The sequence below is a fragment of the Malus sylvestris genome, chromosome 13, assembly GCF_916048215.2.
Source record: "Malus sylvestris chromosome 13, drMalSylv7.2, whole genome shotgun sequence".
Lineage (NCBI taxonomy): Eukaryota > Viridiplantae > Streptophyta > Magnoliopsida > Rosales > Rosaceae > Malus > Malus sylvestris.
The window spans coordinates 340,152-365,374 of NC_062272.1; the positions used below are offsets into that span (position 1 = coordinate 340,152).

A 25,223-nucleotide genomic window follows, 5' to 3' on the forward strand; every position below is an offset into this window, starting at 1 on the left:
TAAATTAATCATAAACGAATTTAAACTCATGTCATCGTGCTAAAACTTAACCACTTTCCACTAATTTAGTAAAGAGCCACTTGCAAGAATCTACTTTCGTTTTTAAATTTATTTTCTCACGGGCGCTTTCCACCAAAAAATAATTTCACACGTATGGTTTCCTCTCCAAAAATTTATATTGAAGCTCCTTTTTCCCTCCATAGAAACCCTAGAAGGGACAGAAGCTCTCTGCTCCTTCCTCTCGGGGGCTAACCCAAATACTCACACAGAGAGATGCCACGTGGTGGTGGTAACTACTACAACTTCACGAAGATCAGGGACGCCATTGATTCCGTCGGCGCCAAGGTCAACGTAATCGGCGTCGTCCTCGAGTGCGGCTTCCCTCGCCAAACCAGAGGCACCGGTAAATCTTCTTCCTTCAATCAAATTCATCACATTTATGTAATGTGCTTGCACTATATATGTATATGTATTTATGTATGTGTGCATGTGTGTGTAAATGTGTCTATCTGTGGTGGCGATGATGAAACAAAGGCCGGACTTACGGCTGCTTCCGGCAAGGTCGGTAGTAGATTGATGAGACTCTTAACGAAAAGGTGTTTGCTGAGCCGCGTGTTACTTTTGTTCCATTTCTCTGGGTCTTTATAATATTTTGTGTTTTTCTGTTAAATTAATTATTTTTAGCTCTGCTTTTGGATGCAGTTTTTCTTCTTTCTGTTTGTTATATACGTATTGGTGTGAATCTTTTGCAGATTGGTTCGTTTCGGTGCGTATAATCGATGAGACGCATCAGGATCCCGGGTTGTCAGTTAGTATATTTACAGATAGGAATGAATGTCCTCGCATTTTATCTGTTGGAGACATAATTCAGTTCCAACGCGTCACGGTATATCTTGGGCTTAACTTCATTTAATTTTCTTTCCAGGATTCTTCAATTGCTGATTTCTCAAGCAAAATGTTCAATCTGTAACTAGTGTGGTATATTTTCATTTTTGCTAAAGATATTTTGATCAAATAAATTGCTTGTTGCCGTTCTTTTTCCCTACTAATCATGTTTTCTTCGTTATCAAAATGTTCCATGTTATCTGTTATAAAAATAGATAATGTTATGTACTATCATTTACCCCATGTTATTAAAGGCATGAAACGTTGTGTACAAATCATGATCGTAGTTGACTTGGGCGTAACTTGTGCAGATTAATCATCATGTAGGTAAAGTAAATGCTGTTTTTTGCAAGAAGTTCTCTACCTTTGCTATTTATTACAGAAGTGACAATACAAATTTAAGTCCGTATCATGCTTGCAAAACATTTCGCGAGAGAGACCATGACAAGAGCTTTGTGATAGACTTGAGAAGTTGGTTGAAGAATTTCCATTTTCACGAAGGTATACTTAAAAAGTATTTTGTTTCACATAGCAACACAACGGCATTAAATTATGTATAAGTCTAACTCGTTCACAGTAGATATTACAATGTTGTGGTTATTTTTGGAAGACTATGGATATGATTCTGGTGTGCTGGATGGATTATGGTTGTGAAAAAGGTAGTCGATGATAGTCCCACATGGATTAGGCTTTTGTAAAGATAGCTTGCTCACAAGACAAAAGGGTTAGATTTACCTTTCTAGAATGTTGGAATTGTTTTTTGTTACATTCTATAAGATTATTATGTAGTCATGTACATTTTCGGCACAGGGAGTGATGTTATTCAACTTGTCTTTCTCTAGACAACCATAACTAGGTTGGTCTAGATTTACCTTTCTAGAATGTTGGAATTGTTTTTTGTTACATTCTATAAGATTATTATGTAGTCATGTACATTTTCGGCACAGGGAGTGATGTTATTCAACTTGTCTTTCTCTAGACAACCATAACTAGGTTGGTGTTAGAGGTGCTATTTTTATGATAAGTCAGTGCTAGTTGTGAATGATCTAATTAGGAATCTCTTTTTCAAAGGAATACGGTTGATACCTGGGTTTATAGGGAGTAAGTTTTCATGAAATGGCATTGTGTGATGTTATTCAACTTGTCTTTCTCTAGACAACTATAACTAGGTTGGTGATAGAGGTGCTCCTTTTATGATATAAGTCAGTGCTAGTTGTGAATGATCTAATATGGAATCTCTTTCTCCAAGGAATACGGTTGATAACTGGATTTATAGGGAGTAAGTTTTCATGAAATGGCATCATCATTTGAGCAAAGGTGTTTATGTTTTTGCTCTGATTTTTTAGGCAAAAGTATACAGTGATTCTAAATCCTTTTTACAAATCCACTTTAATGGTTCGTGAAGAGGAAGCACCATACGGTTATGATTCTATAAATGCTGCCAAATACTTTGTCCAAATTAGAGGCACTCTGGATGGTAGATTTGTAGTAACTTTCTGACCTAATTGTATATATGAGAAAAGATAGGAGGTTTATTTTGCTTGGTAGATAGAGGCATAGCATAAGCCTGCCTTATATATCTTTTCATCTTGTCTTACTAGAAATGTATATGGTTTGTAGGTGCAAATTATTTCTCATTCGTCAGAGAAATGAAAGGAGGTGAAGATTTTAATTTGGTTTGTAAAGTAAGTCAACCGTTTTTGTTAAATATATGTGCACTAGTTAAATGAATACTGCAGATTTATTTCTCTTTTAAATGGGGAACAAAGCAGGATATTTGAATTATTTCTAAATTACTCAAATATGATTAAAGATCTAAGTCAGTTCTTTTTGTTCTGTAATTATTCCATGTACCGAGTACAACATAATAATTTTCTTTGTTTTCTACCTCAAGATAATCCATATCCATGAGGGTGCTGGAAATGAATGGATGGCCTTTGTTTGGGATGGAACCGATGCTCCACCAGCAGATATTCTTCAAAAGTGAGTTGATAGCGGTTAATGTTTATTTTTTCTTATATAACATCATAAAATTATGGGGTACTTTGCAATTGCTCCCTGTCTCGTCAGAAAATTTCAAAACGAGTCCTTTCCTTTTTCTTCAAAAATAAGATGGGGGTTATTTTCCTTTCATATAATTAGTGTTGAAGTTAAAGAAAGTGACTGATCTTTTCAACATACTTCCCACTGATATTCTGTTATCAATTTTTTGTTGGATTTTTTTTTTCCGTGCAATTCTCCTCGGAAGTGAACTTACCAAATTGCAACCTATGTAATGGTTTATGACATTAGCGCATCACCTTACTGGACCAAGCCTATATATATATACATACATGTTTGTTAGTTATTGTTTGTACCATACTTGACCAATCCCGAAACTACCGAGCACCGGCCAACGCTATACTGTCAAGGACCCAGAAGAGTTCCCCTCCGACCAGGAGGCCAATCACTACTCGACACGTGTCAAGATTAGAAGCCAATCAGAGCGCAGCACGTGTCGACATCAAGAACCAATCACAACATGACACATGTCAATGTGACAAAGCTACAAGTTTTTCTATAAATAGGGGTCATTCCCCCACAATATGGCCTAATGCCATTTGGGTTAAATCATTCACAAGAACTCACTAAATTGAGAGCTTGATCCTTTGTACTTGTGTAAGCCCTTCACTACTAATAAGAACTCCTCTACTCCGTGGACGTAGCCAATCTGGGTGAACCACGTACATCCTGTGTTTGCTTCTCTGTCTCTATTCATTTACGTACTTATCCTCACTAGTGACCGAAGCAACCAAGCGAAGGTCACAAAACCTGACACTTTCTGTTGTACCAAAGTCTTCGCTGATTTTGTGCATCAACATTTGGCGCCGTCTGTGGGAAACGACACTTATTCCTACTCTCTTCAGCTGTGTCAAGCTGGTTTCTATCATTCGTACACTTTCTTTTGATCAGGCATCCCTCTCCAACATGGGAAGCGAAGGAAGCCACAGCACACAGAATGACACCCCCCTTGCACATAGTGCGAAACAACGAAAGAAGGAAGGAAAACGAGTTCTTCTTCAAGCTAAAGTCGATGAGTTGGAAGCTCAGAACAACAAGATAGCAATGAGGAATGAGGTCCTCCAGGAGCAATATGAGAAGCTCTTCGAGACACTCCACGAAGCTAGGCAAGCTCAGACACGTGAGCTTGTTGCCCCCGTGGAAGTCAACCATCAACTGGGTGCCCTCCAACATGGAGGGTCACATGCATTCGACATAGATATCCCTGATAGGGAACAGATTACCCCTCGACTTGATAATCAACATGAGGCTTCTCTTAACCCAGTTGCTTCGACCCGAACCATGAGAAGTGGAGGGAGACACCTCTTTGCTGAAGGGGCAGAAGGATCGAAAGCCGTCTTTCGCGATTGTCGGGATTTCCTGAAGCAACGTCGAGAGAATTCCATCCATATAAGCTCAAAGATTAATGACCCAAGGATTTCTGAGAGACTCGGTCCCCTGCCACGGCCCAAGCCGGCCACCAATTTGGGGAAGGGGCAACAAGTCCCAGAGAGACATGAGGGTACAGGGGACTCAGAGGTGTTCCGACAGACATACCCTGGAAGCCAGTACAGCGAGTCCAGGGAAAAATCACATGCCCTTGATCAAACCTTCCTAATTCCAAGAGGAGATGGAGATTTACGAAAGAAAGCTCCAGTGACACATAACTCCGCTCAGGACCCCCTTGTCCTACAACTTCTTGAGGAAGTAAACAAGTTGAAGGCTGAACGTCAGGCTGAAATACCTGACTGGAACCAACCCAGGCCTGGCCCTCTTACAAGGAGGATCCTCAACACCCCCCTTCAAGCAAAGACAAAGCAAAAGCTTGGCTTGCAACTTTATACTGGAAAAGAGGACCCGATTGAGCACCTTAACCTCTTTGAATCCACCATGGCATACCGGATGCACACCGACGAAGAGCGATGTCTTCTCTTCCCCTCCACCCTCTCTAGTGGAGCTCTAAATTGGTATTGTCGTCTTACACCTGAGACGGTAGACTCATTTGAGGAATTGAGGAAACTATTTGTTTCCAAACACATTTTCCAAACCGATCGCTTGCACTCTGCAGATGACTTGTACACTATCCGCCAGAAGCCAGATGAGTCATTACGTATGTATGCTGGCCGCTTCAGCCATGAATACTCCCGGTGTGCCGAGGCAGACGACAAGACTGCCCTCAAAGCCTTCACGGCAGGCCTACGTGATTGTTTCTTTAAATACATGATCAATGCCAATACTTGGAAGACTTACTCTGAGGTGATGGCGCAGGCTTATAACCATGCCTCCGCCGAGGCAAAGACATATCAGGAGAAACCCCCTACAACCATCCTTTATCAACAAGTGGGAGGTGGAAGCCAGACTCACCTAAATGAGAAGACCTCGACTTTCCAAACAGCAGTGGCACCTCCCCATGCCTTGCATAATGCTTCACCGAATCAACAGACATATCAATTTCAAGGCAAGAGGAAGGATTTCCATCCTCACCACTCTCCTTTCAGTAAAAAGAGTAAGGGACACTATCCCGATAACCAAGGGTATCGCCACAATAACGCTCGCCCCCAGGCAGTCAATGCAGTGGGTCAAACCCGCGTCAAGATACCCCCTACCCCAAGGTATGAGACATACACGCCCTTGAATGCCACATGCGCGGCCATTTACCCCAGCATCGCTCACCTGATACCAAAGCCAAAGCCGAGGCACCCAGATTACACGCCCCCGAATAACGCGGGCATGTTTTGTTGCTACCATGAGCATAACGGCCATGATAGCGAGAAATGTATCATCCTCCGTGATCGTATTGAAGCTTTGGCACGAGAAGGAAAAATTGATCAATTCCTTCTTCACCCTCAAAGGGATAACCGTAACCAACGCCAGGTGAATGTCATATATTCCATAAGTGGCGGCACACCCATATCTGAATCTTTCAATAGGGCCATGAAAAACAGTGAACGAAGTCTGAGGCCTGGTCACCAAGTGTTTCACGTGGAAGACATCAGGGGAGGGAAGTATCAAAAGCCTAACTGGGATCCGATATGTTTCTACCCTGAGGAAGAAAGAGGCATCATCTACCCTCATAACGACCCATTGATCGTGGAGGCTCACATAGCCAACTTTGATGTTCGACGAATCCTCGTAGACACAGGGGCTTCGGTTAATATCATGTTTGCCGAAGCTTTCAGGGCACTCAGTGTAGCTGAACACTTGCTCGATCGCTCGATTTCTCCTCTGATAAGCTTCTCCGGTGATATCGTGCAACCCTTAGGGAGCATACATTTACCCTTTACTATTGGTACAGGCCCTTACACGGCTACCATTACCACTAACTTCCTAGTGGTTGACTGCCCAACGGCATACAATGTCATCTTTGGGCGCACAGGCATCAATGATCTCAAGGCTATGGTATCCACGCATATGCTGTTGATGAAATTTCCAACCCCCCATGGCAACGGCTACATCAGAGGAGATCAGCTTAGTGCACGATCATGTTACAACACTTCAGTTAAGCAACAACACTTGCCCGGACCCAAGGAAACCCTGTCTGTACATGACCAAGTCACAAGGACCAGCCTAGATGAAGCGACCTTGGATCTTCCTGATAGCAACAATCAACCCGATGATCCTCGAGATGACTCTTTCACCCAGCAAGCCCAACCTGCTGAAGAGTTGGAGAAGGTACCTATCTCAAGAGATCATCCAGACCGCATGGTGAATATTGGCACCACATTGTCACCACCCCTTCGGTTAGCATTGATATCTTTTTTGAAAGAGAACACTGAAGTCTTCGCCTGGTCATACGAGGACATGCCAGGCATCTCTCCCGATGTCATCTGTCATCGTTTAAGTATTGACCCCAAGATCAAGCCGGTGAGACAGAAGCGAAGATCTTATGACGCTGAACGATACGAGGCAATGAAAGCAGAAGTTGAAAAACTCAAAGGCATAGGCTTTGTCCGCGAAGTCAATTACCCGACATGGGTAGCAAACGTGGTCCTTGTTAGGAAAAATCCGACCAAAGAAAGTCTTTCGCTTCAAAAGGTCTTATGGAGGATGTGTGTTGACTACACCGACCTAAACAAAGGGTGTCCGAAAGATAGTTTCCCTCTTCCTCTTATTGACAGGCTTATAGACTCTACGGCAGGGTGTGAGCTCTTGAGCTTTATGGACGCTTATTCAGGATACAACCAAATCCTCATGAACCCCTCAGACCAAGAACACACGGCCTTCACTACTGACAGGGGACTATATTGCTATAAAGTCATGCCTTTCGGCCTAAAGAATGCAGGAGCAACTTATCAGAGACTGGTCAATTCAATGTTCGCCGAACAAATTGGGAAGAGCATGGAAGTTTACGTTGATGATATGCTAGTCAAGAGCAAACATGCTGACCAACACATCACCAACCTATCTGAAACTTTCACCATTCTAAAGAGGTATCGAATGAGGTTGAACCCCAACAAATGTGCCTTCGGCGTGGGCTCTGGCAAATTCTTAGGCTTCATGATTAGCCAACGAGGCATTGAAGCTAACCCTGAAAAGATCAAAGCAATCCTCGACATGAAAGAGCCAATAACTTCAAAAGACATCCAAAGCCTTACTGGCAAGGTGGCAGCCTTAACCAGATTCATCTCTAAGGCCACAGACAGATGTGCTCCTTTCTTCAAAGCACTCAAGGGAAATAAGAAGTACATTACATGGACGGAGGAATGTGCCAAGGCATTCAGGAACCTCAAAGAGTACATGAGTAAAGCCCCTCTGCTCTCCAAACCAGAAGTTGGTGACACTCTCATCATCTATCTATCGGTTTCGGCTTCAGCAGTCAGTTCTGTTCTTATTCGAATGGACAGTGGTGTCGAACGGCCCGTCTACTACGCTAGCAAGGCCCTACAAGATGCGGAGACACGATACTCCAACATTGAGAAATTAGCTCTAGCATTGGTCATGTCTGCTCGGAAACTTCGCCCTTATTTCCAAGCACACGCCATCATCGTGCTTACCAATCACCCTCTTCGACAGATACTCCAGAGTCCTGACACGTCTGGACGAATGATCAAATGGGCGATAGCATTGGGTGAGTTTGACATCTCCTACCAACCAAAACCAGCCGAAAAAGGCCAAGCAGTAGCAGATTTCATCGCCGACTTCACATATCCTGTTGACATTGCTTCTACACCTGAAGCAATAGCTTCATTACCATCGGAAGCTCAGAAGGTAGAATCAACGACCTCAGCATGGAGTTTGTATGTTGATGGCTCATCCAACCAACAGGGCTGTGGAGCGGGACTAGTCTTGACTACGCCCGACAAAGTAGCAATGGAGTATGCTCTTCGTTTCAAATTCAAGGCATCAAACAATGAGGCCGAGTATGAAGCCCTTCTAGCAGGATTACGTTTGGCCAAACACCTCGGGGTTAAACAAATTGATATTTTCAGTGACTCCCAATTAGTGGTCAACCAGGTTACCAACAACTTTGATGCTAAGGACAGCTCCATGGCAGCATATCTTGCGTAAACACAACTTTTGCTCAAGCACTTCCACTACCAGATCACCCAAGTTCCTCGAGCGGCAAACAGTCATGCAGACGCCCTGGCTCGCCTCGCCTCAGCTGTGGAAGACAAGATTGGAAGAAAAATTCATGTCGAACTGTTGGCAACACCAAGCACCATGGCCGCAGAAGTATGCAACTTACAACAGGGGGATAGTTGGATCACCCCGATCTATAATTTCCTTGCTCATGGCACCCTCCCAAATGATAAAGTCCAGGCTAAGCAAATTCGATACAAGTCTACCCGCTACCTGATCATCAATGATCAACTCTATAAGCGAGGTTTTAGCCTGCCATACTTAAGGTGTCTTACGCCTGCCGAGGCGGAAATCGTCCTTCGGGAAATACATGAGGGAGTCTATGGAGATCATGCTGGATCTCGGTCCCTAGCACACAAGACTTTTCGCCAAGGATATTACTGGCCAACACTCCACCAGGATGCCATCAAAGTATCCCGCTCATGTGACAAATGTCAACGATATGCAACTATTCCTCATTCCCCTCCAGAGCCTCTTACTCCTATGATCAGCCCTTGGCCCTTCGCCCAGTGGGGACTTGATTTGATCGGCCCAATGCCGGCAGGGAAGGGCAAAGTCTGTTACGCAGTCGTTGCAGTGGACTACTTCACAAAGTGGGCCGAAGTAGAACCCTTGGCAACCATTACTGAGGCAAAGATAGAAGACTTCGTGTGGAAGAACATCCTTTGTAGATTCGGCATTCCCAATGCGATAGTCACTGACAATGGGCGACAGTTTGACAACAAGAAGTTCAGGTTGTTCTGCTCTAAGTTCAACATCAACTTATGCTTTGCCTCTCCAGCTCATCCCCAGTCTAATGGACAAGTTGAGGCCATCAACAAAATAATCAAGCGCACTTTGAAAACCAGCTTGGACAAAGCTAAAGGCTGTTGGCCAGAATTTGTACCCCAAGTTCTTTGGTCATATCGCACTTCATATCGGACTTCAACAGGAGAAACTCCATTCTCACTTGCCTTTGGCACAGAGGCGGTTGTCCCTGTTGAGCTCGAGCAAGCAACATTCCGAGTCCAGAATTACATTCAAAGTCAAAATGACAAACAACTCACCCTCAACTTGGATTTAGTCGAGGAACACAGAAACCAAGCTCACTTGAGGAATGTCGCCTACAAGCAGCGCATCTCCAACTATTATGACTCTAGGGTCAAGCCTCGTTCTTTCAAAATAGGAGACTGGGTCTTAAAGAAAAGATTACTCTGCGACAGAGTCCCGAGTGAAGGCACACTTAGTCCAAACTGGGATGGACCGTATGAAGTCATTGGCATCAGTCGCCCTGGCTCTTACACACTTAGAAGCTCCGATGGCAAGACCCTTGGCCATCCATGGAACGCTGATCACTTGAAGTACTATTACAAATAGACTCACGATGTACAAGTGTTGAGCTATAGCCGTTCGGCATCCTATGTAATGAAGGCCATTTGGCAATGAATTCAATAAAGAGGTAATTTAGCCAACTCAGCCCTCACTCTTTTACAGCAAGGGAACACTCAAGTGTTGAAACCTCAAAGCAGATATATCCAACACGAAACAAAATCTAAGTATGTGTCGACAAGATTATACAAAGAAAGGAACAACCAAACAATGGCTTATATCCAAACAATAGATCTATTCATACATAGCCAAACATGCATTAATAATAGTGCAAACACTCATAACACCTAAAATCCAAAACTCTCAAGCTTATAACATGGGCACATGTTATACACACATCAGACTACTACATCCAGAATACATGCAGATAGTAAAGACACTGCTATTCATTCTCATCTGAAGCCGAACCCCTGGCAGTATCACTCCGCGTCCTACCATCATCCTCTGCATCCCCAAGATCCTCTTCACCATGCTGAGTCTGTGCATCAGCACTACCTTCATTATCAGACTCATCTTCGCTGCTAGGATCAACAGCAAGGACAAATGTCTCGCCCTTTCGATGATGCTCATCTATATCTTCGTGGTATTTTCGAAGAATGCTCCCATCATCATAACGATCAAGGACGGCCATCCATTTCCTTTTTTCAAAGCGAGCTTCTTGAGCACAGTGGGGTTTAATAGCAAGATGAAAGGTCGAAGAACTTAAGTATTCTTGCACAGCAGCCTCCCTTTCAGTTGGAATGCTCTTCTCCAGTTCAGAAATCTCAACTAAGGCACCATCCAATTCTCCCCTAACCTTGGATACCTCCAAGGTAGCCACCTCCAACTGTTTTTTAGTTGCCTCAAACAATTTCTTAAGCCTTAGGTTCTCACCATTTCGCCTTTTCAAGCTCTCCATGGTTTCGTCCTTCAGTTGGAGAGCCTGAGTCAAAAGTCCCTTATTCCTTCGGGCCTCGTCCACAAGCTGCTTATTCTCCTTCAGTTTTGCCTTGTACCGCTCAACCTCTTGCAGTCTGTCGTGATACTCGGCCATGACCTGCATGGCAAGACGATCATTACTACCTAAATAATGACAATAAAGAGGAAAAAGTAAGGAAATGACAAAGTAACACTCACATATGAAGACAGCTTCAACATCCGGTCGCAATCCGATTCATCCTTAGCTAAGTGCTCTCCGAGCTCATCGAAGGCGAATCGACGCCCTGCCAAGCAATTGTTGATATCCCCAAAATCCTTTGGCCGCGTGGCAACCCTCAAGTCCTTCCACGGGACACTGCCAGCTCTTTCCTTGCCTTTCCCCTCATGGCGGGAACCAGGATCACTTTCCTGGACAGTGTGCTCCATAGTAAGAGGAGGAGGCAACAGTCGGCTCCCTTCTCCTGCAACTACGGCAGCAGCATTTTCAACGGCCTCAACTCCAGTCTTCCTAAAGGCAGGCCCCTTAAGGACCCCATCTTGGGACTTAGGTCTAACGGATGGTTCCCCTCGGAACTTATGAATTTTCTTATGCGGTAGGATATCTTTCGAAGGAACTAACACTGGTGCTTTCCTTTTATGGGTGCTAGTCCCTGTTTTCTTGCTTACCTTCTCCACTGCATAAGGAAAATCAAAATAAGAAATACAACTTTCCAAATAAAGTAAGGAAAAGAGCAAAGTTTACATGAAGGATACAACTTACTCGATCGTCCCTGGCTCTCGGAAACTAAGGGTTGGAAACCGTACCGACGAAATAAGGGTCGTAGCTTGCTTAAGTGTCTATCCTGTTTGGGCACCCTCAACACCTTCTCTATGTCAGATAGCTCCTGCCCAAACAGTTGGATGGTGCCCCGCGTCACTACATGAAGCAAAGTGTTAGAAGCAAGAAAAGACCACAACAAATAGCAAATAGTACGAACGGTTGATACGTTACAACCTACAGTCTGGAAGTGAGTAAGCACACGTCGCTCAGGCGTGACACCCTTATCATACTCCCAATCATTATACAGAAAGCACCAACGGTTTTTCCATGTGTAGTATGCCTTTTTCTTACCATACACAATACGCTCTCTCTCACTCCGACATGCACACTCGGCATAACCAGTGCATGATTTTGCTGGGCGCATCTTGTAACAGTAACGCCACTGATGGAAGGAAGGCTCACACAACCCACACTCCATCCAAATGATATAAAATCCAATCAAAGTTTCCCAGAAACCAGGATTGAGTTGCCCAGGTGCATATCCGATCAAAGATAACATCTTTTGCAACCACGGATGTAAAGGTAGTCTCACCCCTAAAGTCAGTAATATCTGGGTGTAGAACATAACATGACCCTGGGGAGGCTCAGAAGGCCATTCTTCATCATGTACCAAACGTATCCCTACACTACGAGGGATATTACATGACTGCCTTAGCGCCTCAACCTGCTTCTCATTATTTAACAAGTTATTCTTTAGATGGTCTGCTGTGAACTCAGAGCGAACTATGGGTATAGCATCAAAAACAACCCCCTCACCCAACGCCATGGAGGAAGAACTAGCAATAGCTAAAGTTCGACGGTTGGGAAGATCATCCAATGTTTCTCTAGTACAGGACTCTAACAAAGACCCTGAAGACTCCGACATTGCAGACTCAGACTTAGAGCTAAAGCTAGAAGAGCCCTCATCACTAGAACTTCCAGGTTCTGACATCTACAATAAGAAGAAACAAATTCTATCACTACATGCATGATCAAAACATAAGGAAGTTCCTATATTACCCACATGAAGATGGTGCAAAGCGATGCTGGAACCCTTCTCAATCAGAAAGCAATCCGTCTTCCACAGTCACTACAAAACAAGCAAATGAAGACCGTGTCAAGCGCCAAAAAAAAAAAAAAAAAAAAAAAAAAAAAAAAAAAAACAGCTTCATCCAAAAAGCTTCACCCAAAAAGCTTCACCTCCAAAACTTCACCCGAAAAGCTTCACCTCCAAAACTTCACCCGAAAAGCTTCACCTCCAAAACTTCACCCAAAAAGCTTCATCCAAAAAGTTTCACCCAAAAAGCTTCACCTAAAAAAGCTTCACCCAAAAAAAACTTCACCTCCAAAAAGCTTCACCCAAACAGCTTCACCTAAAAAAGCTTCACCCACAAAGCTTCACCTAAAAAGCTTCACCCACAAAGCTTCACCCAAAAAACTTCACCCGAAAAGCTTCACTTAAAAAAGCTTCACCTACAAAGCTTCACCTACAAAAGCTTCACCTAGAAAGCTTCACCTACATCGCTTCACCCAAAAAGCTTCATCCAAAAAGTTTCACCCAAAAAGCTTCACCTAAAAAAGCTTCACCCAAAAAAAACTTCACCTCCAAAAAGCTTCACCCAAACAGCTTCACCTAAAAAAGCTTCACCCACAAAGCTTCACCTAAAAAGCTTCACCCACAAAGCTTCACCCAAAAAACTTCACCCGAAAAGCTTCACTTAAAAAAGCTTCACCTACAAAGCTTCACCTAAAAAAGCTTCACCTAGAAAGCTTCACCTACATCGCTTCACCCAGAAAGCTTCATCTACAAAGCTTCACCATCAAAGCTTCACCTCCAAAGCTTCACCTACAAAGCTTCAACACAAAACCTTGCTCCAAATAAACAAATTTTGTTCACAAAACCCAAGATGCCCTTGAACTTGTACAAAAACACTTGGGTAAACATAAACATTTTTTGTTTTACACCCACAAGGGCCTAAAATTTTCCTTCTTATTTATTCACTTATATATGTTCCCAAACATATTATAATAGATCAAATAATAATTCAAAGTCCAAAATTTAGTTATGGACAAAAATACAAGCAATTCACCAGTACTGAAGTTGCTACAAAAACGGGAATCTTCCCCAGCCTAGAAATCCAACAAAGCTTCGCCTCCTTTCCTCTATCAAATTTTTGCAGCTGCTGCTTTTCTCCAATGGAGCTGAATTTTGGACACCCTCTAGTTCTTGAGCAGATGAACAACTTTCAAGAAGGAATCGTTTCTGTTTGAGCGACGGAAATTAAAGTGTTGAAGCTCCAAACATGATAGTCGGCTTCTTGCAGATTTCGAAGCTGTTGTGATGTTTCGAAGATCTGGAAATATTTAACCGTTAGTTCATCCTGAATTTTTGATATGTTATGAAAGAGTCGATGAGGAACAACTTCAATGAAGAAAGCATGCCGATCTGAACAATAGAAAATGGAGTTTCGAAGCTCACAACAAATCTGACGGGTTGACCGAAAAATAATAACCAGTCATTCATCATACCTGGATTTCTGGAGTTATACTGCTCCGAGGGATCTCAAATTTGGATATGTTGTAGTTCACGAGCTGAGGAACAACTTCAATGAAGAAAGCATACCGATCTGAACAAGAGAAAATGGAGTTTCGAAGCTCACAACAAATCTGACGGGTTGACAGAAAAATAATAACCAGTCATTCATCATACCTGGATTTCTGGAGTTATACTGCTCCGAGGGATCTCAAATTTGGATATGTTGTAGTTCACAAGCTGAGGAACAACTTCAATGAAGAAAGCATGCTGATCTGAGCAAGAGAAAATAGAGTTTCAAAGCTCACAACAACTCTGACGGGTTGACAGACAAATGATAAACAATCACTCATCATACCTGGATTTCTGGAGTTATACTGCTCCGAGGGACCTCAAATTTGGATATGTTGTAGTTCACAAGTTAAGGAACAACTTCGATGAAGAAAGTATGTTGATCTGAACAAGAGAAAATGGAGTTTCGAAGCTTACAACAAGTCTGACGGATTAACAGAACATTGATGAACAGTTACTCATCATAATTGACTTCCTGAAGTTGTACTACTCCGATGGATCTCAAATTTGGATATGTTGTAGTTCACAAGATAAGGAAAAACTTTCATGAAGACGACTTTGCAATCTGAGCTATAGAGAATGGTGTTATCTTGCATCCACTCAGGCTGATTAGTGGAAACGAAAAGCAATTCCACCAAAGAAAAGATGAAAAAGAGAGAAAAGCTACTAATTGCACTTGATCTTGTCTAGTCAATAGCATGCAGCATCAAACACACAAAAGTTGGAAATATTTTTAGATAAAGCATATACGAATGTGTGACATCGAAACAAGGATTCGTTACTTTGACAAATTAGTAACACGCGAGACACCTCATTCGGCAACTCTCTTCGCCTGAAGACTTGGGGGACTCCCACCATATGCTACTGCACCTTGATACTCGGCAGTCTCACAACCACTCAGTGACTTGGATTTTTCAAGTCTCCAACCGAGAAGTTTTCCTCACTCGGGAAATTAAGGGAACACTACCTCAAACTACATGCTTCACTCACAAAGCTTCAACAATACAGGTTTCAACAAAAGCAAAAATTCAAAGAACTTTATGAAGAAGGCTTTGGTGTATTTAACACAATATGTTGAAATGAAGCAAAGCTTATTTATTAATATTTTCGATAAGCCACAAATATGTACATATACATGAGTCAAAATAAACAAACAAAAGGGAGTCTTCACAAAGGTTGCTTAGGGGAAGTCTCAGCAGTCGGTAGAGCCCCAGAAAGAGAAAGCACCGGAGGGTGGTTATCCGGAGCCTCAGTACTTGACAAAACCCCAGAAGGAGGAGGCATTGGAGGTTCATCATTTGAAGCTTCATTACCAGGTACAACCCTAGAGGACGAAGGCAATAAATGCCTTTGGAACAAACCCACAAACCGCTGATGATCAAGTAAAACCTTACCATCAGATTCCTTCATCTGGTCAAGCTTCCTCTTCATGTTTGTAGCATAGTCATGGGCGAGCCGGTGCAACTGCTTATTCTCATGCTTGAGCCCTCTAATCTCCTGTTTGAGACTCATCACTTCAGCAGCCAATGATTCAACTTGGCGGGTTCTAGCAAATAGGCGTTGGGCCATATTAGACACAGAACCTGCACACTGAACACTAAGAGCCAGAGAGTCCTTAACAGCCAACTCATCAGACCGTTTGGAAAGTAGTCTATTATCTTTGGGAGTGAGAAGGTTCCTGGCCACCACTGCAGCGGTCATATCATTCTTCATCACAGAATCCCCAACGGTAAGAGGACCAGTAGGGGATATGAAGGATGGGCGCCATATGTTGTCTGGAGAAGGCGTGGCTGTCTCTTCTCCAAGGTTCAAGTCAAAACGACGGTCGGAGGGTCCAGACATTTTCAAATGTGTTGAAGAAGGAAGAGGTCAGACAAATCAAGATCTTAGAAGTGCAAGAAATGAGCTTCTACTGGTAGAGATTCAAGTGTGCTGTGGAACTTAATGCCAGCCTCTATAAAAATCTGCACTCGACGGAGCTTCAGAAATCGAAGAGGCGTTTGCTTTCTCAAAAGCTGGGCTGCTCAGAGACCACGAGGGCCGATCTCAGAAATCGAAGAGGCGTTTGCTTTCTCAAAAGCTGGGCTGCTCAGAGACCACGAGGGCCGATCTCAGAAATCGAAGAAGCACCTGCTTTTTCAGCCTCGTTAACACCTGTCACATGCACAATCAGCTTTGCGGAAATTACGGGCACTCTGTCGAAGATTTCTGGTGAAGTAGAAAGCACGTGAATCTTACTGTTCAATCACCGCTCTCCATATGCACCATCAACTCCTCGGGTACCACATATAACTTTGTCAAAGATCTCTGACAAAGTTTAGGCACGAGAATTTCGAAGTTCCAGCTACCCTACTATTACCCATAAGGGTAAAGGAACAGCACCACTGCTTGACAACTGGAAAGTCCCTATGTGTGTCGACCTCCGTGTTTTGCGGCAAGACAGGTTGGCAAGAACGTCCAACCTTTACTCACATTCGAGAAAAGACTCCCAACATAATTACTTTCTCAAAAACCGGAGTAGCACCGCTTTCCGAATCTCGAGAGTCAGATCCTCGACGGGATTGCTTGTTCGAAAACCGAAGAGGCACAACTCTCAGAACTTCGAGAGCCAGATTTCCTTAGATAAGGCTTGTCTGTAATCTTCACACATAATATCAGCTTTCCAGATACCACATACCACTTTTTCAAAGTGCTCTGACAAAATTAAAACACGTGAAGCTGGCAGCTCCCACTGCATTGCTGTGACCAAGAAGGGTAAAGGAATAGCATTACTACTTGTTATTGGGAAATCCCTATATACATTGACCTCCCTCCTCAACGGACAGGCAAACCTGCAAAAATGCTCAACCCTTTCTCGCATTCGAAAAGGCACCCTCAACATAACCTCTCGAAATACTCAGCTTTATTTCCCCCCGATAATACCTCAGCAAATAAGCCACACCAAGAACAAGAGTATCTCATATCATCAGGGTCGAAAGCAAGAGTATCCCATATCATGCTTTCTCCCTGTCTTTGTCTTTGTCCTTGTCCACACCTGCAGGACAAGGAGAAAGAGAGCAGTCAGTCGGAACCTGAAATCAAACCTCCAATTTGGAACTGACTGCCTGGAGCCTTTGCCTGGTTGCTTACTTAGCATTGCTCTCAAGTACTCATCCTCAACTGCTGTCAAGGTCACGAATTCCACCGGCAAATACCTCATGACAGTTGATCAGATATTGGCTCTTTACACTGAAGCTGCCAATCGTGGATGAGTCACTATGAAGGAATGTTCTGAAGGACCATTTAAATGCAAAGGTTGCACACCACTTCTGCCATGCAAAAGATTGAAGCAGAAGGTTCAACGGTGAGCTGAAACAGATCACTACAGCACGACACCTTTCCATACCACATTCATTATTCCGTCAACAGCAAAAGTATCCCATATCATCAAGGTCGAACGTACTCTAGATTTGATGGACTTGTTTTGACCCTCAAATTTTTGAGTCGGCCTTATACTCTGAAGGGCACCAGAAAACCCTCCAGCACAGTTCAAGAATAAGCCTGTGGAAAGTTACTTCTTCAAAAGCAAAAGTATCTCATATCATCTCTTATCCATTTGCTTCTCCTTATCCTGGCAGTTGAATGAGAGACACAAGGAGAATGAGAACAATCAACCGGAAGCCGAAGTCAAACCTCTGATCCTGGGTTGCTTACTTGGAAGTTTGACTGCTTACCTTGTCTGTCACCTCTTTCGGCAGATCTCCTAGCTCGGCGACTTGGGGGACTCCTACTATAGGGTTTGTATCACACTTGACTAAGCCCGAAACTACAACTAAGCTTCAAGTGAAATTGATACATTACCTTGTGCGTCAACATCAGCTAAATACACCATTCCCGGATGGAGGAAAGGTACTTCCAGAGAAGGGCAGATGAAGATCAGACCACACTTCGGTACTTAGAAGTTTCGTGATTACTCAAGGGACTGGATCTTGCAAGTCCCCAACCGAGGAGTTTCCCTCACTCGGGAACTTAGGGGAGCACTGTTTGTACCATACTTGACCAATCCCGAAACTACCGAGCACCGGCCAACGCTATACTGTCAAGGACCCAGAAGAGTTCCCCTCCGACCAGGAGGCCAATCACTACTCGACACGTGTCAAGATTAGAAGCCAATCAGAGCGCAGCACGTGTCGACATCAAGAACCAATCACAACATGACACATGTCAATGTGACAAAGCTACAAGTTTTTCTATAAATAGGGGTCATTCCCCCACAATATGGCCTAATGCCATTTGGGTTAAATCATTCACAAGAACTCACTAAATTGAGAGCTTGATCCTTTGTACTTGTGTAAGCCCTTCACTACTAATAAGAACTCCTCTACTCCGTGGACGTAGCCAATCTGGGTGAACCACGTACATCCTGTGTTTGCTTCTCTGTCTCTATTCATTTACGTACTTATCCTCACTAGTGACCGAAGCAACCAAGCGAAGGTCACAAAACCTGACACTTTCTGTTGTACCAAAGTCTTCGCTGATTTTGTGCATCAACATTTATGAAAGCTAATTTAGTTTTATCTATATGGCTACTATTTGTATATTTTATCTGAGTAAGATATTAAATGTTGCTAAATCTGAACCACAGGCTAGAAGATGAAATGAAGCACCCACTTCCCCTACATCTGGAACCATTTCCTTTGCCAAGTGATACCTTATGCAGCAGCTTTCCTGCTGTTGGAACTGTCTTAAGAGTGATATCTCAGGACCTTGAGAATGACAACCTTCGCCTGCTAAAAACTGGGGAGTGGGTGAAGCTTGTAAATTTGCTATGTGAAGTGCATGCAGGAATATGGCGTTGTGTTCTGACACCCTTTACAAAGCTTCGATATACACCAAAAGAGGACCGTCTCAAACTCGAGCGGAAAAGGTTGTAACTTTCGGAAACCATTTAATTATCATTCATTGCATCATTATGTTGCATAACTTGCTAAAACTCTAATGCACATATCCCTTTGCATATTTTTTATGGATTAGGTTATTTAACGAACGATTAGCCCAAAGTCCAGAAAGTTTAATGCAGATGCCATTTGGGGGCTTTCCCTCGCCTCAAGTCACAGGTACTGCATTTTTTTTTCTTGTGCTGAATTAATCTTCGATTTCTCATTCATTCGCTTCTCTCTTTCAATTCCTGGAAATCTTTTCATCTCTTTGAAATTCTCTTATGATTGTTTATTTCCCTCAGAGGTTGATGATAGTGACAACGACCATGCAATATTTCTTACCTTAATGGATGTTGTTGCAAGTTCAGAGGTATCCTACCTCTTTCACGCAGCTCTTTAGTTTATGCATGTGGTTTCTTGCTCAGAAGCCTATTTATGCTTCTTTTTTCATAGTGTTGTACAGATGTTTATTAACTGTATGTATTCCATATCATGTAGGTCCCAGCTAGTTTCAAGTGTGTAGTCCCAGCTAGTTTCAAGTGTGTAGTTCGAGTCATAGCAGCTTTCCCATGGCAGGCTGCGGACTTCCTCTTTCCTGCTGGGATTGACAGAATTAGGCTGACTCTGGAGGACTCGACTGCTAGAATTCATGCTTTTTTGTATGCAGAAGATGGGGTAAGAATTCGAATTCGTCGCTAACTTATAGTCGGACAGACTATGATCCATCTTTTTGCCATGATATTTTCTTCTACTAATCTTCATTTTCATTTATGATATAGGTGAAATTTTTCGGTGGCCAGTCCTCTGTCGAGGCGCTGGAGATCAAACGCAATGCCTTGTTAGGAGTGAGAGTAAATAATGATGGGGTGCAAGATGACACTCGTAGAAATCCTCCTTGGGTACAAGTTCGGCTAAAATCTGAAACTAACCAGCAAGGAAATCTGCACTACCGGGTTTTCGGCACCAAAGTGGTGGCGGCCTGAATCATTAAACCGCTCACATGGTTGGAGATCTATTTTGCAAGTTGTCTGCTGAGCTAAATATTCCCTACCAACTCGACTTTGGGAACTTTTGTATGTTCTGTCAAAAAGCTTTTGTATATGATGCAGCTCGGATTATGTTTTCGTGTAAATAATTTGTAGGGCTTGATTGTAGTAACGCTTTGCAAGATGAAGATCCGAAGGCAGCCCGCAAGGTTGAACGCGGTCTCTGCCGGCTGCCCTAAGATGGGAAGAATGAAAAACAAAATAGTGCGAAGCTGGAGTGACAAAACATGTTTCTGCATGAGCTACCTGGCCATAGGTAAGTGTTCGTGCACCCTGCTCAGATGCCTTTCTGCATCAGTGCGCAAACCGGATTCTCGCTCGCCATATTTGTCAAGAATCCACGCAGCGTTACTCCGCGTATCCTCATACCCTAACTCGGCCATCCTTGAATACAAGGAAAATGCCTGCCCTGTCCATGCCCCCTTGTAGCTATGATTCTATTAAAAGTACATTCGTGGCTCAATAAATGATAAAATCGTTTTCAGTTGCCTTATTAAGTTACTCTTAATCGTGATAGAAAATAGTTTACAAAATAAAATTTTGCATCTTTATAAAAAATACGTGGGCTAATCATCACGGTTTCTAAGCTATTTTCCAATTTTATAGAAAAATTTGCCTTCACCTAAACTGTATTGTAAGGTTTTGAAATTTCATGTATGACTTTTTGTTAATGTTTTTGTCAATGAAGTTACGTTTCGGCAATGTTTTGGGCCCACTACAATTTATGTCCATTTATCTTTATTTTTTTGCTTAAATACTTTATCAAAAATACATTTGTTGCTTATTAAATGTTAAACTGCTTTCAATTGTCTTATAAAGTTACTCTTAATCGTGACAGAAAACATTTTGCAAAAATAAAAAATATGCCTTTTTATCGGGAAAAAAAAGTATGGGCTAACCATCATGGTTTCTAGGTTATTTTCCAAATTTGTACAAAAATCTTTGTAAACTCTATTTGCTTTCACCTTAACTGCACAGTGAGGTTTTGAAAATTTATAGAAGACTTTTTTTTTCTTTTCTTGTATGTAGTCCTGTTTTGGCAATGATTTGGGCCTACTACAAATTTTGTCCATTTATTTTTATTTTTTTGGTTAAAATATTTTATTAAAAATACATTTGTGGCTCAATAAGTTGTAAAACCACTTTTAATTACTTTATAATGTTATTCTTAATCGTGACGAAAAATATTCTGCACAAATAAAAAAATTTGTGTTTTTGTCAAAAAAAATGTGGACTCCATCACCGTTTCCAGGATATTGTGTAAATTCATACTAAAATTTATTTGCTTTAATCTTCACCACACAAAGAGGTTTTAAAAATTCTTGTAAGACTTTTTGTTGATATTCTTGTAGATGAAGTCCTGTTTTTGCAATGTTTGAGACCAGCTTCAATTTTTGTCCATTTATTTTTAAGTTTTTAGCTTCAATATTTTTTTTTTTTTGTAAACTTTACTTGCTTTCAACTTAACCCACCGTGAAGTTTGAAAATCCATGTAAAACTTTTGTCAATTTATTTCAACTTAGATATTTTGTTAAAAACACATTTGTAGCTTAATAAATAATAAAACTGCATTCAATTGCCTTATAAAGTTACTCTTAATCATGACAGAAAAATATTTTGCATAAATAAAAAATTTGAATATATCTAAAAAATACGTGGGCTAACAGTCACAGTTTTTAGCTTCAATATTTTATTTTTTTTTTTGTAAACTTTACTTGCTTTCAACTTAACCCACCGTGAAGTTTGAAAATCCATGTAAAACTTTTGTCAATTTATTTCAACTTAGTTATTCTGTTAAAAACACATTTGTAGCTTAATAAATAATAAAACTGCATTCAATTGCCTTAAAAAGTTACTCTTAATCATGACAACAAAATATTTTGCATAAATAAAAAATTTGAATATATCTAAAAAATACATGGGCTAACATTCACAGTTTTTAGGCTATTTTTCAAATTAGTATGAAAATCGTCGTAAAATCTATTTTCTTTCATCTTCACCACACCGTCAAGTTTTGAAAATTCATGTATGACTTTTTGTTGATATTCTTGTTGATGTAATCCCGTTTTGGCAAAGTTTGGGGCCCCACTACAAATTTTGTCCATTTATTTTTTAAGGATTTTAATAGACTTATAAATCCATGATTTTGATGGAGTTTAATTGATTTGTAAAGATTTCATGTAAAGTTTTGATTCAATTCCCTCTAAATCTTAGGAGAGACGTGAGATTTGTGAATGCTTAAAATACACTATGATATCTCTCCAATTTCATCAAATTCTTCAACTTTTAAAAATACTTTAAATAAATTCTTAATTAAATATACCTAAACTATTGTAAACTTCTTTAGAATATTAATTGAATTCATCCAAATTTCTAAAGATACATGTTGAATTTCGGAGAAATGTTTAAAATTCTGATTGAATACTTCTACGTTTATTAAAGAAATTTAAAAAATTCTTTAAAATTCCAGTTGAATTCAACACCATATAGACTAAATTTTTATTAATTTGAATACCTTGATGGAAGGATAAAATATTGAACTTAAGTTAAGCAAATTAATAATTCAGTCTAAAATCATGAAAATAGTCATACCATATAGGAATTTTCCCCTCAAATTTGAGTTGTGCTACATAAATAAAATGGTACGAAATCCATATAAAATTAGTATAATAAAGTTTATAGATATATTAATAAAGAGAAAATCTAATGCGGTGATGAAGCAAAATTAATTTAGATGTCTAATACAGTGAATTTAGCGGATATAATTATATATCCATAAATGAATACTCGTTCTTATCTTTTCTTTTCTGGGTATATATATGAATCAGTACCTGCTTCTTCAATCTTCATCAGTCAGAGTACCGCAGAGAGAGAGAGAGAGAGAGAGAGAGAGCTTTACGTACACGGTACACATATACTGATCATCAAGAAATCAGTGAGAAAATACTTAATGGATCATAGTACTAATCGTGCTTTTGGTTTGTCTGTCTTATTAGTGTGCGGAATGCTTCATGGCATTGCGTGTCAGCCGGTAGATTACCATGCTGCAGTTACCAAGTCTTTGTTGTATTTTGAGGGTCAACGCTCTGGAAAGTTGCCGGAAGATAATAAGCTGCAGAGAGTGCAATGGCGTGGAGATTCTGCACTCCAAGACGGCGCTGATGCTGGAGTAAGACCTTTTCCATCATCCTATTCAATACATAAAGTTACACACACATATATAGAGTCTCGTTTACATCACCTGGTGACCAAAGTATCATGGTCACTTATTTTTAGATTTGATATCAATGATTGAGATTAAAACACTAAAAACACATTTATTTATTCTCCACCTTTGATTCAAAACCAAAAATGAGTGACTATATAGTTAGATTCGGACATTTAAAGTTACGCAGGGGGAGTAATTGTTGATACTCCACAAAGTCCTAATGAAACCCTAACATAAAATTATTTTTAAGATTTTTAGGAGGCGTGCATAATGACTTTTATGTACTATTAATGTCATCGACTAAATCAAATTAATGAATGAATAGATTGATCTGGTGGGAGGATACTATGATGCCGGTGACAATCTGAAGCTAGGGTTTCCAATGGCGTTCACAATAACAATGCTATCATGGAGCACAATAGAGATGGTCAGCCAGCTCCAGGCAAAGCAAGAGCTCACAAATGCCTTGCTCGCCATCAAGTGGGGAACCGATTACTTGATCAAAGCACACCCACAGCCGGACGTGCTCTACGCGCAAGTTGGACAGTCCAATTCTGACCATGGATGTTGGCAAAGACCGGAAGACATGACCACCCCGAGAACCTCCTTCAAAATTGATGCTCAACACCCTGGCTCCGATCTTGCTGCTGAAACTGCTGCTGCTTTTGCCGCTTCTTCAATCGCTTTCAAGAATTCGGACTCTCAATACTCGTCCACGCTTCTAATGCATGCGAAACAACTTTTTGATTTTGCCCGAGATCACCCCGGTCTTTATCAGGACAGCATCCCTTATGCCGGAAAAAGCTACAGCAGTTCCGGTTATCATGTAAGAGTAAATGCTTTTATCTACTTGAGATGCAAGCAATACACATCGAAAGAAAATAAAAGTGTCTATGTAGCTAAGAGCTATTTGATAAGCATTTTGTTTTTATATGCATGATTTGTTTTCAGGATGAAATGTTGTGGGCAGCAGCATGGCTGCATCGTGCTACAAATGAAAAACCGTACCTGGATTACGTTGAGCAAGCACAAGATATAGGGGGCACAAGATATGCATTCTCATGGGATGACAAATACCTCGGCGCACAGCTCTTGGTTGCAATGGTACTACTTAATACTCTCCTTATCCGCGTTAATTACTTCAACACTAACAAAACATGTGCATCTTGCAGCTTGTACTGGAGGGGAAGGTTGACAATGCAGGAAAATGGGCAGAATACAGGAGCCACGCAGAGGAGTTCATTTGTTCGTGCATCCAGAAAGGAAGCACGAACAGGAAGCGTACACCCGGAGGCTTGCTATCGTTTGCGCAGTGGGACAACATTCAATGCGTCGCCACTGCTTCCTTCGCCACCATTGTTTATTCCAATTACTTGGCCGCCAAAAATGCCTCGCTCAACTGTGCTGTTGGCAACGCTAACCCTTTTGATCTTGTTGCATTCGTCAAAGCACAGGTATTGCATTACAGAAAATACTTTGGCTATACAGTTTGACACGTGGACATAACTTTTTTTTCTTTTTTTTTGTGTTTTGATTAAGGTGGATTATATATTGGGGTCAAACCCCAAGAACATGAGTTACATGGTTGGATATGGAGCAAATTATCCGAAGCGGATTCATCACAGAGGAGCATCAATTATATCAATCAAGCAGGATCCGACACCGGTGACATGCGGCGGAGGGTACACTTGGTGCCACAGCAACGCACCGAACCCAAATGTGCTAGATGGAGCTGTCGTGGGCCCAGATAAAAATGATGGTTTCTCCGACGATAGAGGCAATTTTGAACTTGGTGAACCCACAACTTATAACATCGGTCCATTAGTTGGTATCTTCGCTTACTTTGCTTAGTTTA

General features: G+C 41.5%; 2 protein-coding genes, 1 long non-coding RNA gene and 1 other non-coding gene across 10 annotated transcripts; 3 read left to right on the forward strand and 1 right to left on the reverse strand.

The window, feature by feature from the left end:
* The first annotated feature begins 138 nt into the window (after window positions 1-138).
* On the forward strand, window positions 139-20,653 carry LOC126597167 (protection of telomeres protein 1a-like). Of its 5 annotated transcripts, none has more exons than XM_050263933.1 (10): window positions 139-403; window positions 753-886; window positions 1,197-1,212; window positions 2,506-2,570; window positions 2,780-2,868; window positions 18,820-19,101; window positions 19,209-19,291; window positions 19,417-19,484; window positions 19,613-19,789; window positions 19,894-20,653. In XM_050263933.1, the coding sequence occupies exons 1-10, from the start codon at window positions 274-276 to the stop codon at window positions 20,095-20,097; spliced, it is 1,248 nt and encodes a 415-aa protein (XP_050119890.1). In that variant the 5' UTR covers window positions 139-273; the 3' UTR covers window positions 20,098-20,653. The 5 variants fall into 5 exon arrangements, with proteins under 5 accessions (XP_050119890.1, XP_050119889.1, XP_050119893.1 ...); XM_050263932.1 differs by having other exon boundaries at window positions 140-403; window positions 1,197-1,386; XM_050263934.1 differs by lacking the exon at window positions 1,197-1,212 and adding an exon at window positions 1,213-1,386 and having other exon boundaries at window positions 144-403.
* On the forward strand, window positions 516-612 carry LOC126598278 (small nucleolar RNA snoR113). The gene has a single exon (XR_007614782.1). It is a non-coding gene; the product is annotated as a small nucleolar RNA snoR113 (small nucleolar RNA).
* LOC126597169 (uncharacterized) lies at window positions 13,727-14,603 on the reverse strand. 3 transcript variants are annotated; one of them, XR_007614166.1, is made up of 4 exons: window positions 14,482-14,603; window positions 14,301-14,398; window positions 14,120-14,217; window positions 13,727-13,944 (listed from the first exon to the last, which is right to left on the reverse strand). It is a non-coding gene; the product is annotated as an uncharacterized LOC126597169 (long non-coding RNA). The 3 variants fall into 3 exon arrangements; XR_007614168.1 differs by having other exon boundaries at window positions 13,727-14,036; XR_007614167.1 differs by lacking the exon at window positions 14,120-14,217.
* Window positions 20,654-23,110: 2,457 nt separating the features above from the next.
* Window positions 23,111-25,219, forward strand: LOC126596692 (endoglucanase 15-like). The gene is made up of 5 exons (XM_050263360.1): window positions 23,111-23,329; window positions 23,694-24,194; window positions 24,320-24,472; window positions 24,541-24,822; window positions 24,908-25,219. Exons 1-5 carry the CDS (start codon window positions 23,111-23,113, stop codon window positions 25,217-25,219), a joined length of 1,467 nt encoding a protein of 488 aa, XP_050119317.1.
* Window positions 25,220-25,223: the final 4 nt, after the last annotated feature.